The sequence below is a fragment of the Argopecten irradians genome, chromosome 7 (assembly GCF_041381155.1).
Source record: "Argopecten irradians isolate NY chromosome 7, Ai_NY, whole genome shotgun sequence".
In the NCBI taxonomy this organism is placed as follows: Eukaryota; Metazoa; Mollusca; class Bivalvia; order Pectinida; family Pectinidae; genus Argopecten; species Argopecten irradians.
Window position 1 is genome coordinate 34999753 of NC_091140.1, and position 15220 is coordinate 35014972.

Genomic DNA, 15220 nt, shown 5'->3' on the forward strand with positions numbered 1-15220 from the left:
GCCTGAGGTTAACGAATTCATTTTGAATATATACGAATTCTAATTAGTTGACTTATTAGCTGTCTACATACAAGCAAATCCATTTGAAAGCTGTTCAATAGCAGCTATGTAAACCCAATTCAGCGGCGTCTGACATCGACTGAGTTATTATAGATGAATATCATGTGTTTCTGATGTCAAACGTTTACTGTGCGGAGCTTTTGTTTCACGTTCGTTGAATGTTAAATAAGTGAATCTAAATTGCGATTGATTAAAAGAGGAAAAGCAATTTATATCCATACCTTTACAAAATCGACTTTTACTTTTAGAAATATAAATATAAGACGAGTTAATTAATTTCAAAAAGTCCAAATACTTATTAGCTTCATGTGATTCATCCTCGATACTCTAAGGTTTACAATCACTTACATCTCTACACCCCTGATTTCATAGTAAAACGTGAGGCAACAAAGTAGAACAGATACATATAGTTTAGTCCTTTGATGTACATCAAAAGAGCCGTATAATGGTACACTGTGGTCTACTGTGTGGTTTTGTTGAAGTTTACCGTCGCTTTCTCTGTAGTCTGCAAAGGAAATCGTTGCAGGCCTGTGATTGGTTCAGAATGTTCCCCCTGAGCTGCCTTCAGTTTTACTTTGAGATAGTCCAGAAGTGTAGAGATCGTAAGTGATCGAAACCCCTGGAGTATCGAGGATGCATGTCAGGAATTTATTAGTCAACTTTATTCTATGCCTTTTTGGAAATGTTCATGTATATGTCTTTAACCTATCAAGGAAATCGTTTCACATTGCACTAACGCATGTACCTTGGCCAACTATTATTTTCATTTTAATTGGACAGGATACATAGCATTTAATTTTTCGGTATAATAAATTTAATCTGCATCGTGGATTTCTTTGTACTTTTCTAGTTCTAGTTATATATATATATACGATGTTAAATCTAAAGTAAGTAATTCGCACGTCGGTCCGTTTTTTTCAAACAATGTTACTATTGTTTTATTTACAACTGATGCGATTCGGAATATTCAATTATAAACAAACCAAGATAATAATAGCAACGCACCAGGAATCATGTAAATAATAAACATACTTATATAGCGTGATGAGTGCGAGTAAGGCTTTAGACCCTGAACTCACCTTTTCACACGAGTACTTATACTCTGTAGAGAGGAAAGGTATTGTATACCGACTATTACATCCCTGGTGATCCCACTCGTCTGACCCCGTATTATCGTAACCCAGTCCTATCGATGTTTCATATCAGTCGAGGCAGTGTACCATGATGGTATTATTATCTTAACAAAGACGAATGCTGTATATAGCGATGGCGATTGATTTAGTAGGATTAACAGCTTTGTAAAGCAGCAGAATAATTTCTCTGATTGAAGCTGCAAGGATTTTCCCAAAGCGAGGCGTACAGGTGATCTTAGCGTTGTATTGTGTATTGCTTGGACTAAAATATCGACATAGTCCTGATGCATAATTGATGAACTATATACCCGCGAAGGTTGGTTCAGTGATTAAGGATGCTATTGTGTATAGGATATAAATCGACACAGAACTATCACGGAACATTGATGGAACGGTGTGCGAACCACACGTAAATATAGAGTTTTGAGGCAAAATACAAACGTACATTTCAAAAATGGATTTCTTCTCAAATTTGTTAAAACCTTTAACATTACAGGATTATATGGACATATTCAACATGTCTGCAGATTCCAATGACCCGAAGAATCTAGAAATATGCAAGTGAGTATAAGTCTTGATTTACCATTTCCAAGATATATTTTTTTACATTAATTACACAATTTATACATACAAAACTTCTTATTAATGAACACATCACTTCTAGATAAAAACCGTCATCAGACAAATTCTAAGATACCATTTTCATGATACATTATTAATTTCAAGGCAGTTTGGGCATACGAAACTACATATAAATGAACAGAGCGCTTCTAGGTAAAAAAAATATAGAAGATTATCATCTTCGTTAAATCAAAATTTGGTCACTTTTAACAACTAAATCGATTTTTGTTTTCGATTTCAGGAAGAGTGTGGTGCTGAGTCATTTCCCTATGCAGAAGTTAGAGGAAAATCCTGGCACGTGGAGCGTAAGGCGATACAAGTGAGTAACGAATATGGCGCATGAATATTTATCTCAATGAATTGTTGTAGATTTTCCCCTTTATTGTATTTCAATTTAGAAACTGAGAAATAGAGAAAAAATTGTTATGCTTGCTGATTTGCAAACAGTAGCGATGACAACAAAATAGAAAAAAATCAAGATTTCATATCATAAAAGTAATGGAAGTACTAGACCTATATTGTCCTCTTGCCATATCGTGGGTAATACTTCCGTTCCCAGTGATAAAATTCTGAAGCATAATCTTCACATAAAGATACATGTATATGTATATTTATACACAATGGATTAGCAGATGTAGATCCATGACAATTTTGTGTACTTTTGTAGACAAAACAACTAAACGGGATTACGGCTCATTTTATTGGGTGCTGAAAAGGGAAAGCCTAAAGGGAGGGTTTCCTGTATTCTGTAATTATAACTTTATAGTCGTAACTGTATGGTTGCTAATATTCGCGAGAGTTTAATGTCTCTAAAATCGCGCAATTTTAATACCTCTTATTTAAATCATAGTTGTATATATTTAATTTTGTCAGATGAATGACGCTTTCATAGTCTACAAAGATGATAGCAAGAATAGTTTACCGCAGGCCCAAAAAGTGAAGCGTGAAATTGTCCACTCGCGAAATTTAACAATTTAACGTTATAGACTACAATGTACAATCAATATTCGTAGTGTGACATTTGATTCCATTACTGTGACTGTCATTCTGAACTTGCCTTCTTTATGTGTTTTGGTCTTATTTAAATGGGGTTTCTAGTTACACATGAATGCATCAATGAAGGTGATACGGTGAAGCTTTATTTAATTAAGGAAATAATCAAATGAGTTAGTATTCGTGCTACATGTACAAACAGTTTTTTAATTCGGATATTTCCCATCAGACCACTTAGAAAGATTTGTTTTAATTATTGATGTCATTGTATTTATGCTCTTTCAGTTTTATATAGATCTGAGTAAACAAAATAAATAATAGATACTAACATTATAAGCAATTATGAGAATATCAAAGACGTATTTAATAATTTTGAAATTAATCGTGTTTTCTTAATATCATCAAAATCATAGTGGAGAAATAATAGTGTTAATTTTCTTGTATTTCCTGTATGTAGCCGGGGTTCAATTTTTTCAGTGGAGTGTTAATATTGCATAGTTTTCAAACCGATGTAAGTTTTCTCCGGTTACCAATGTTTTAACAAAGTCCTGCCGTATAGCCGGCACTTTTTACGGTGATGGTGTTTTAAAGAATCTCACGGGATATTGATATAATTTATATAAAAAAGACATGAATAAAGAAGTATTGGGTGAAAGTTATATATATTATACTATTTTAAGTTTTATCGGTTATACTATTTTAAGGTTTATTCGTTAAAATTTATTTTCCCCGTTTGAAGATATATTAACAAAATGTTTGATACGATAAAACACAGGTTTAAGGAAACAGCTGCTTTCGCTCGTTCCAACGAGTTTAATGTGCCTTAGATATTTGTCAAAACTTGAAACATTCAATTGCATTATGCAATACGATCAAGCTTTTAACATATATTGTCTGTTGTCCATATACATGTGGCTTGAGGAGTGATACGTTATAGAAAATATATTATCCGAACTCCTTATATTTCCGAAATTAATCGGTGAATCGAACTATGGTCGTCTTAGTTGAGGACTAGTGCGTTCGATTAGGTCAACCTTTCATTACGAGACAATCCTAATCCGATTCTGTGTAAGGATGATAAAGCCTTTTTAACATATCTAACACAGCTAATACATGTTGTTGAATATAGAAAATAAATTGGCGTGTCTGTATTGCTAGGTACGGCCGTCTGATGGTTAAAGACAGCAACGAGATTGAGTGGATTTTCGTTATCAAATCGGTAAGTGTATGTTTACTTAGAGCGACACGAAAGGCTAGATATATGTAAGTTTAACAAAGCAAACACAGAAACATTCACAGATAATGGAAAGTGATAAATGCGAACTCTGGTGGTTTGAATGATAACAGTGACAACCTTCATATCAAGCACAACAAAAGACACTATTATTATTTGAGTACACTTTATTTTTTTCAATATGTATAGTGTAGGCTGAATGCATTAGCCATACTAATGTATGAAAATATTACAGATTCATCAACAAAACGATTATAAATACTTCAATCCCATTTGAATTGACAAAACTTTTGATACAATTGAAAAGGAACTATTCATTTTTTTTCCTTTTTAATATTTGAAAAACTACGTCTAAACATTCTAATAAAAATGAATCATATTTACTTCTATTTGTGGAAAAATATTATTTGAACATCTGTTTATATAAAACCCCAAAGATATCACTAGATCAACCATAACAGTTTAGTAATGCTTTGTGACGTAGAATTAAAACGTCATAATTTGTTTTGTCGTTATTTTGTCATTTAATGAAGATCCACAGAGTCTTGAATCTACAAAATAATTACGCTGCCATATCAGAAACGACGTTACACAGAATCCCTACATTATGAAAATTGTGTGATCTGTTTTATCTCCCATTTTTACAAAAAGACAAGGTATGACTTTACGTCGCCTCCTCATTATATATAAACCATAGTTGTAGTCATAAAAGAAAAAAAACCAATTATACGAAAGCACTGTATGTCTTTCCCAGAATTCATTATGGTATACTGTATTTTCAGGGCGAGGCTCGTGTTCTTAGTCATCTCAAACCAGGAGTGATTAATGTCCGGAAACGGCGGAAGGAAATTCAGGCTGCCATGGAAGAGGAATCGCCTTACCACCGCAAAACAAAGATTCTCAACTTCATAGCACAAAAGGACCACCGTTAGTATACATTACTAGTGTAATTTATTCGTCATTAGCTGTAATTATCCTATTACGGCAGGTCGATACTAGTCTTAAATATCACACATCAGAAGATTTGGTTATGCAGATTCGTCCGCTTTGTTATCGATCCTGATTATTTTTACATCCTGGTAAAGGTTTTTTACCAAGGCCCAGTTTTAAAGATGAATAAGGCAATTAGAGTTAAACAACATTTTTATAATCAAGAAAGTCCTTTGTTGTTAAGTGAGCGTTAACTTGACATTCATTTTACAACTTTCTGAAGTATGCCATTTTTTACCTGCTTGTTTATATCTGAGAAGATTAAATCACTGGTTATAAGGCAAATGACAAACGAAAGTTTCACTGAGCTAATCTTTTAACAACAGGACTCCTGTCCTAAGTTAAGCATGAGAAGTGATATTTTGTAGTTTATTGGATATTTAATTATTATTTCATTGTTTTAACTTGTGGTAAGTCTGACTGATGTTATTCTCTCCCAATTTTTTCAATTAATTTTTATTTTAAAATCAATTGATATGATCTGCATTACAGTGAAATCCTCGTATGACCCAGCACTGTATACACCAGGACCTCGAAGAAATCTGATGTCAGCTCCGCCTATATATGGGCATAGAGACTGCATGAAGGAACTTGCCTACAAGAGCTTCCCTGCCACACCACGTGCAAACAACTTCCCAACTATGGCTGCTTTCCTTAACGCGAAGTCACATGATGCTATGCACACGAAACAAGCAGAGAATTCATCGACAAAACTACCACGGATAACGCTTAAAACTCCCGGAAACTCCGAAGGTCCACTCGAAAGTGACCGGAAAGAAATGGAGGAAGCGTTAGAAGAGGAAGGAACAACAAAGGACGAGGAAACTTCAAGAGTGGACAATAGTGAAACACCAGTTGTTCTTGAGGAGATTAAAGACATCAGTGGAAAGACAAATTTTTATCAGAAAACAGGAAAGGGTGGACTGGCGATTCGACCGAAATCAGAGGGCAGCAACAAAGAAAATAGGTACAGATTAGCTAGGAAACAGTATGGAAACGCACCTTTTATCAAACCTCGAAACACACGAGTGGATTCTGCTCACGAGAGAACAACAGAGCTCCCGCCGTTTGTTCAAGTGGAAACTCTTCATCAGGGACAGACATTTGTATGTATTTACCGGATCATTTTCTTCATTAGTGCACGTTTGAAGTATTATCATTAATACTCAATGCTGCATTTGCATATTACAATGTTTTCTGTCCTTGTGGTAAAACTTAATAGATGTGTCATGTTTTTGTGAGCGTAACGTCACATGTTTAAGGAAAATTACGTTATCTTCGCTCATTAAATGATGACACCACAGTAAGTACCAACTCACAATGGTAGATAACTCTGTAAGATGCCAAGCGTGAATGCGCATATAAAACAACAACAAAAATAGCAACCGAAAAAGATCATGGTTCAACAATTGAAACAAAGAATAAAATTTAAATGGTTGCAGTAGTATTGCTGTACGTGGTAACTTTATAACCTATATCTTATTATATGTGAACTAGGATGTGTTGGTATTCGTGGCATTCAAATACTTTATCTTTTTATCAGGGTCTTCGGTCTTGTTTGGATATGAATGATAGAGGACCATCAGTAAGCCTGGTAGGTTATTAACCATTAAATACGCATACTGTTAAAACAATCATGGGTGATCGTTTAAAAGGAAAATGGAAACAACTTTAAAATATTCATACGGATATGAAAAAATCGAGACATAGAAGCTTTATGCATAGAGATTCCGGTAGCCTGATTGGGTACTGTACCGATTCCACCTAAACATATTCATATTATTTTCTTTTTTCAATGACGTAAATGATGAAGTACGTAAGAAAGAAAACAACTTATTACTAATGTATTTATACTGACGGGCTATTAAGTTTCCAATACTCTGTTGTAGGTGAGTGGTGACTGCGAAGTCCTTGCTATCAACAAGAAGTTCTTCCTGAAACACTGTGACGACGCCATGTTCAGCCTTATTCGCTTAAAAGTGAGTACAATTATAAATACTATAATTACTCTTCTAAGAATTTATATATATTTCCTACGTGGCTTTTTCACATCTTAAAACGTTAATGATTCCATTTTGCAATGCGTATGTTGGGTGGAGCAGGTGGGATTTTTTTTTTTGTTTTTTTTTTTTTTTGCTTGAATTTTGCTTGAATAAATCATTATATTATCCACATTGCACATCCTTTGAAGTAATGCACCGAATGATATATTTAACTTTCTATTTTGCCGATGTTTATTGGGGTTGATTTATCAAAGTCTTGCTGAGAATCATTAAAGAAGAGACTAAAACCTCACCAGTTACGTACATCACACGATGTGAACAACCAATGCTGGTATATTCAATATTATATTTATATCCTAATATATACCTCTAACTTCTCGACAGGCTAAACCTTTCCCGACACAACAGGAACTCATCGATAGATTGGACATCACGATGCGGTGGGATGAATTCAAAAAGGATACTGTGAAGGAATTCATTAACTTCAAAATATCGAGATCAGAAAAAAGATGATGATTATGGAGAAGTTTGTGAATATTGAAACTGGATTCTACTGCGAAATGCCTCTACGTACATATGTGGATATATATGGGCATTGTAGTGTCAAAATGAAAGCCTGACACAGAGAAACACATTTAGGTTTCTTTAAATCGGTTTTCTTTCCATTCTACACCATTGACCTTTCGTGTAAACAACATCATTAAGAAGAATGTTACATAAGAGTTATGAAGATGTTTGATTTTTTTGGATTAAAGGATCACTATGTTACAAAATAGTTCATACGGGATAAATTGTTTATGTGTGAATGATAGTCATCATCATTATCATCTGTCTTCCGTCTTGAAGAGGAATGGCTTGCCAATATTATTTAAAAAAATATGATTACTCAAACTTGGATTATGTTCACATTGCTAATTAATTAGTTAATTAATTTGCAGTTGGATGCATTTCTACGATAAACTGGAATTTATCAATACTGAATATTAATGACTATGTAAATCATGGATGAATCGCCAGGAACATTTCGGTGGTTAAGTCTATTTTAATGATTCTCCGATTAGATAGATGCTAAAATTAGAACGTGTAAAATCAAGTGTATGAAATGACAATTACATATTCATTTCCAATCACATTTAGATTAGGCCAATCTAGATGGGATTTTAAATACTAGGAACTGGATATAACAATAAGGCAAATTTTCTGCACTTTTTGAGAATCAAGTTATTATTTTTTTACATGATTGGATGGAACGGCACGATATATATGTGTTTTTTTCAAAAAGTCAAAAATCAATTCTGCGTTATTGTGTAAATGATCATTCATAATCGCCATGTCCGAACGAGATTTCGAACCCATATCTCCCAGATGAAGGAAACGTGCGTTATTTGTTTTACCACGTGATATCTCTCACAAGTCAATGTACATGGAATTCGCTGATAGTGAATCTGTTATATCGATTAAAGTTAATTATTTTTATCAATGTTTATAGAAACCTATTTCCATTTGCTGTGTATTGCATATATTTGCGGAAGTGTTCTCGTGTTACTTATGAAATATTCTTAATTGCTGAATTCGATTTTAGTGCTGACTAGTTTTCTCTGTCATTGACTGGACGTCTAAATATATACACATTGTAGATTGACAAACTCATTAATTGATCGTGCCGCACAAAATACGGATGGGTCACTTATGAAAGTTTACTCAGATGTTTGTGGAGGCGATTGGATCTATTGATCACAAAAATGGAATACCTGGGAAACACGTTATGTTAAGAATGTGCTATGTTGTAAATTTCACGCCACCTCTATACAATTAAGTACAATACTGTTATCATTTAGTGCATGATTATAAAAACGTAATGCGAACTTCTGGTGTATATTATATCTATCTAAACATTGTTTACTATGGTTTCGCTGGTCTTTAGAAATTTACGATGGCAAATGTTTATACTAAGCTAACCTGTACAGAAAACAATTATTTGATTTTCATAAATTAGTTAAAAATTTAAATGAACAGGAATATAATTATGATTGATATATAGAAACATCCTTATGCAAACCTTGAGGATCAATTATCTGATTTTTATGAATTACGTGTAGGTTAAATGACAAATTGAACACAAATCTAATTATGATTGATAAAGAGAAAAATATCCTAATGTAAACTGTAAAGAGTAATATATGGCAAACAATCTCAATATATATGTCGTACATTACCCGCTACTTCCCTAGAACGACAATTATGTATATGTTTTTCAAAGTGCTTTAATTTACCTTATTTTATATGTGTTGTAGCAATACCTACAGCTGCTTGTTTGTTTGTTAATATTTTGTTTATTTATTTTTGTCCTGTTTTCTTTTTTTACATTTAACTTTCATGATAGAAAGAAAGGAGTTTAATTGTTTAGTGTTTACAAATTTTTAATATAAAGCATATTGAGTCTCAGACCATTCCAAAATGGAGATCTTTCCTAGCGATTTAATCGTTGAATATTGAATTATGAATGGATTCATGTTTTTCATATTTCCTTCTATTGATTTGTTTTGCTGTTCTATTGTGTTTAAGGTTAAAACAACAGATAATTGTTACCAAACAGTATTAATTTATTTGAAATAAACACTTGAAAGTAGCCAACGGCGTTGTTTGTACATATTATGAATATGAACATATAAAGATGATAGTAAATCGGATAGATGTTCCTGGTGCGTAACTATATTGTATCAAATAATTTATATAAACTACGTTTCGTCGTCGCTTTTTTACACACTTAATACATTTGAAGCACGACCTGGTTAAGTTGCAGACCAGAAATTCGATGGTATTGTAATGATTAATTACATATAAGGTGATTGAGAATTCGAATAAACTTACCTAATGCGTGATTATCCAACTCGAATTAGCACCAACTACGAAATAGTTGTCGTCATTTTTTCATTGACTGATTAGTTCTGAAAGGTAATCTGATTTTTTCTCTGAAATGCATAAAAAGTAAGGCGATGAACAAAGACAACATTTTTGTAATCGCTTATTTTAATTCGTTTTAATTTGAGACATAAATAAATAAAATCAGGTAAATTGATGACAAACAAAAACCCGTAAAATAAATATATTGTGAAATTCACCATGTATATAATCGCAATAACATTTTATGCGTTTGGAGCCACCGACTGTGCACGTATCATTTTACTAAAATGCGATAACGGATTTTGTATAAGTGTCTGGGGGTGTCCCATTTCTTTCACGCGCCCAGATTCCATGACAAGTATGACGTCACAATGTAAGACGGTGTTGAGACGGTGGGCAATCGTCAGGACGGTACAGTCAGAGAAGTTCTCCCGAATCGTCTCCTGGATCAAGGCGTCTGTTGACGTGTCAATTGATGCCGTAGCTTCGTCCAGAATTAGGATCTGAATATAGAAAAAAACATCACGTGAAGGTCTCATGGTTGTTTATTGTTTTATCGAATATCAGTTTCGCCAGAAATATATGCACATATTTGTGCCTTGATATATATATGTGGTATGATTTTTTTCGATTTAAAGAGCATATTTGTGTCTTAGCATTGTATTTCTTGATACTTTCATTGATAATTTATTTCGATTCGATAAACAAGTCTTTCGAATCAGCCATGACTAATACAAAACAGTAATGCGTGTATAAGTACTCATTCGTGTTGAATTAACATTGAACTGTTGAGCACAAATTCAGCTAATATTTTTAAAAAATATCTAATAGTAGTCGAATCTGACATGATCACGGCGAATATATTATTTGTAACCATGATTCTCAACTTGAGGCTAATTCTAATCGTGTAACGTATTTTGCTCATCTTAAAACTCATCCAATTAGTCATATGCATCTATAAAATAATTGCTTCATTCCGTGTGTTCGAGGTAAATATCTTCAGTATTTTTTTTCAGGACGGTGACCCTACCTTATTTTGGCGTAGGATAGCACGAGCCAAGCATATTAGTTGTCGTTCACCAACAGAGAAATTTTCACCATTTTCCTGTATATTTAGGTCGAGAGTTTGGTCAAGGGCTTTCATCTAAAAGAGGAAAATAAAACAAATTGACAAATACCAATAAAGTATACTTTTATGCTTTTGGTCTAATTTAAAAAAAAACATCGGGGACATCTAGTACGTTTTAATTCAATATATAATTGCTAAAACATAAAGACACAACGCATGCATTAAAGTTGTTCCATCTAAACAAGTTATTGTTAGGGTTAGTTTTGGCTCAAGGGTTTAGCTTTAAATGGTACGGTTGTGGAAAGAATAGGGTCTAGGATAAGGATTAAAGAGACAATTCAGTCTAAGAGTGCATCAAAATTTGCATATATATCGGAAACAAACCAGTTCTTATGGAAATCAGATTTGTTAGTTTTTACTGTGACATGCCAGAAAGGTCCACTGTAGTGAAATGTATGTGAAATGTTCAAACTCGCTTGCTCTCCGCCAGTACACATTGTGGTCGGACATCTTGTATGTCGAACCCTAACCCTTGCTAGTGTAGTAAAGAATTTTTTGTCTTGGACTTCTCAAATCCCAGGTTCATGATCTTGCCTAAATATAATTTCACGAATTCCTCAGTGGTTATGTATTACATTTGATTAATGTACTTGACTTTGGCTCGGGTACGGGCACAGCATACATATTTTACCTGCTTAATTGAATTGATCAACGATTTGAATTTTAACGGTATCGATCAAAATACTTAACAATATCGTGGAATTTGTCAATATTTCTTGTTATATAATTCATAAGGAATAAAGAACAATACGTTTATGTCCTATTTTTCTTAGTGGTTTTGTAACAGAATTAGCCTCGTTGAATTGTCCCTTTAAAGTAATATTGATTTCAAAAATATTTTAGAAACTATGTTTCCGTATATACTAGACTTGAGCCTTAAATCGTACCTTTTCCTTCATATGGACTTGATGTAGTGCGTTCCACATCTGTGCGTCTGTATACTCATCAAAAGGATCTAAGTTATACCTATATTTAACAAAGAATGACATATATCTAAAATTAAATGAATATAAGACTAAAATGTTTCCATAACGATCAAAACAATTTACTCAAAATTTCGTTTAAAATAGTCCTTTTTGTGACTTAAACTATTAGTCACTTCTAAATGCAGATTTTAAAAGAAAGCGTTTTCCACGTCGTCCCTTGCGACTGGATCACATTGCACGAGGATCTAAACTCTATTGAATAAAGGGAAGTAACTCTTACAAAAAAGCAATAATGAACAAAACGCATTCTGTGAAATCGCTAAGACGAACATATCAATCGATTAAACAAATTTTGGGTCAAATAATTTGTAAATACAATTGAAAGGAAACCAAACTAATGACCTTTTTTTCTCAATAACACATACATATACAGCAATACATGATAATATAAATATGTTATCAAACAAAAGAAAAAGATAATTTGAGTGTTGAATTATTCATTATACTTCATCAACTACCGGTATTGTTCGAGGATGGTTATGTTCGACCCATGTCTATGTTATATATTATATATCATTCTTTAAATAAAATTACCTTAGTGTGCCAGCAAATAAAACAGGGTCCTGAGGGATAGATGATAATTTGGATCGGAGTAGTTTTCGAGATATACTTCGAATCTCCATGTCATCAACGAGTACATGTCCTTCCGATATATCGGTTAATCTGAAGAGCGCCGCGGCCAGAGACGACTTTCCTATCAAAACATTGCATATTGATAATCAGAAAAAAATGGAAGACATTACTAAAAACCTTTGGTGTGCAGTTTTAAACTATGTCCATGCATTCAATTTTTCTACATATGAAAATAAAATAAAACTTTTTTTTACTGATCCAAAACAAATGTGTTCACTTTTACCGAACAACTCTGCCAATTGAAATTGTACAACCGTCTTACCTGCTCCCGTACGTCCGACAATGCCGACTTTTTGTCTCGGTAGGATATCGAAATTTATGTTCTGAAGTACTGGATCCATGTCAGCTCTATATTTCATCACAACATCTAGAAATGTTATCCTCCCAAACCTGGGCCATGACTTGTCTACCTGGGAATTTCCTGTCTCCTTCTCTATATCTATACTCTGAAACAGTAATAACAGCTACGTATAGCTGGCTATTTTTTGTGGGTTAAACATTGACGATGTTGTCATAAAACGCATAAAATTAAAACATGTTAAAAATAATCAACAATTACAAGTCATACGTTGTGTGTATTGAACTTACTGACGTTCAAGGTATCGTAATAAAATATGATATATAAGTGTATATTTCAAGGCCACTGGTTTTTAACAGTTTACATATTTTTGCGTCCAATTAATATTTTTGTGTGCAAATATTATCCATGGTCAATTAATAGCCAATCCAGGCGATTTGGTGGTAGAGGAAAACCGAGTAGTACATAGAGAAATAAAACCACTTATCCACTAGTAATCAGCATTTCTTCATGATGTCCAAGTCAACGAACGTCAGCGGAATACACTTGTATTTCTAGTGGTCTACCGGCAAATTAATCCTATTTCCAAAGATTATAGACCGTTCAATAGTAATGTGTACATATGTAAATGGTCGCACTTTATAAGTTTGACGTATAAATAAAAACAACCAATCCAGTTTACCTCGTACTCGTGGAGTCGTTCAACAGAAATAAACCTAGATTCAACTTCACACAGCATCCGGGCACAGAACTGGGCGAGTGACGTCACCTGACGAAAGAGACACAACAATAAGAAATGTCAAATTACTTAAGATTATTCATAGTATTTTTCAGTAAATTGTAAAATGGTGTCAATTTACGTATATATATATATATAAAGTCGTTACATTTTTTAACCTTTGTCATTGAAGTTGGTGACAGTTTTTGCAACCATTGCGATTAAAACCATTAAAATCCGTGACATTTTTTTTAACCATTGCTCTTAAATGTCGTGGTATGAATAACGAGGGAAAAACTACCGATTTAAAGGGAAGCAGCTTGAAACTATGATATACATGTTCCTCGCTAGCAAACTGCAGGACTAGCATGTATAGCAGTCGCAGAACGTAAGTTAAAATGTCAGACCTCTTCAGGATGTATTCTTCTGAGGTTTCAGTCCCGTTGAAGTCTCGTTTCAACATAGACCAAAGAAGTTATGAGATTTTCAAATATAATTTATCAGTATCTGTAGCAAGTTGCCACATGCAAATTTTGTCAAAAAATTACATTTCTATTTTAAGTAGATTTTTCTATACGGGGATTTTAAGAAATGGCCCATTTGGCGGCCATTTTGAAATTGTGTCTTTTTTTGCTTCAAGTAGAGCCACAGTTTTACCATTTTTTACTGAAATTGTTTTTACTTAAATCATCACTGCGCCATCATTTTAAGCTATATTTAACTAATTTTTGCTGCAAATCGTTACTAGGCTCGTAGTAATTAAAATATTGAGTAGCAATCTGTGCAACAATACACTTTTGTGACTTTATTTTTACATTTAATGGTAATTTGGGCACTTTTATGTTTTACTCTAAAATACTGAAAAATAATAAAAATTCAAATGGGGCAAAAAAGTAAGCACACGGACCCCCAATTTTTCTTCCTGATTTAGAAAGAACAACCGTTTCCCTATTGATATGCAAAATAATAACAAAAGTTTAATACCAGAACTTTTTCTATAAAGGGTTAAATTTGGCAAAAATGGCTGAAAATGGTGCATTTTGTAGCACAAAATTAAGGGGTAGGGGTAGCATATGTTGTTATTCTGAGAAAAAATATTAGTCTAATTGATCAAAACTGGTATATTTTTAAAGAAGACTACCAGAAAATAAATTCTACAAACATTCATACATATCAAACACCTCATAAGGAAATTATGGCTTTAATCTCTATCTTATATGGTCAAAACGGCAAAATTCCCATAAAATCCAATATTTTGTCAACTAGGTGTCTTTGAGTGACAAAAGCTGAAAAACGAGCACACGGACATATGTTTTTTCTTCCATTTTCTTTTATGGTATGAACTACTTTTTCCAAAAATCTATATAAGTTTAATACATGAAAATTTTGACTTCTCAGAGGTGTACATCCTTAATCAGGTGACTTTTGGTTATTTGAAACCAATATCATTACGAATAGATATATATGGCGCCAAAGGGAACCAAAATTGTAAATGGCAACAATTCAAAAGGTTAGAGG

General features: G+C 33.3%; 2 protein-coding genes across 3 annotated transcripts in view; one reads left to right on the forward strand and one right to left on the reverse strand.

Annotated features, from left to right (window-relative positions):
- Positions 1-9663, forward strand: part of LOC138328259 (uncharacterized) — a 35906-nt gene extending 26243 nt beyond the window's left edge. For both annotated transcript variants that reach the window (XM_069274974.1, XM_069274973.1), the window contains 8 exons: positions 1690-1754; positions 2056-2133; positions 3966-4026; positions 4824-4968; positions 5524-6137; positions 6575-6625; positions 6921-7010; positions 7419-9663. In XM_069274974.1, coding sequence (XP_069131075.1) covers positions 1690-1754; positions 2056-2133; positions 3966-4026; positions 4824-4968; positions 5524-6137; positions 6575-6625; positions 6921-7010; positions 7419-7547 — 1233 coding nt within the window. In that variant the 3' untranslated portion in view covers positions 7548-9663. The remainder of the gene's footprint in view (positions 1-1689; positions 1755-2055; positions 2134-3965; positions 4027-4823; positions 4969-5523; positions 6138-6574; positions 6626-6920; positions 7011-7418) is intronic.
- A 405-nt stretch (positions 9664-10068) lies between these two features.
- LOC138326923 (ATP-binding cassette sub-family C member 5-like) lies at positions 10069-13725 on the reverse strand. The gene is made up of 6 exons (XM_069272897.1): positions 13667-13725; positions 12949-13132; positions 12588-12747; positions 11955-12033; positions 10969-11082; positions 10069-10441 (listed from the first exon to the last, which is right to left on the reverse strand). Exons 1-6 carry the CDS (start codon positions 13721-13723, stop codon positions 10181-10183), a joined length of 855 nt encoding a protein of 284 aa, XP_069128998.1. The 5' UTR covers positions 13724-13725; the 3' UTR covers positions 10069-10180.
- Positions 13726-15220: the final 1495 nt, after the last annotated feature.

Bases quoted from the DNA above. Each gene is read 5' to 3' on its own strand.
- LOC138326923 (XM_069272897.1), bottom strand. From the start codon at position 13,723: ATGCTGTGTGAAGTTGAATCTAGGTTTATTTCTGTTGAACGACTCCAC. The intron at 12,748-12,948 runs GTAAGACGGTTG...ATGTTTTGATAG, and splicing joins TGTCGGACGTACGGGAGCAG to GAAAGTCGTCTCTGGCCGCG. The intron at 11,083-11,954 runs GTACGATTTAAG...TTCCTCTTTTAG, and splicing joins AAGTCCATATGAAGGAAAAG to ATGAAAGCCCTTGACCAAAC.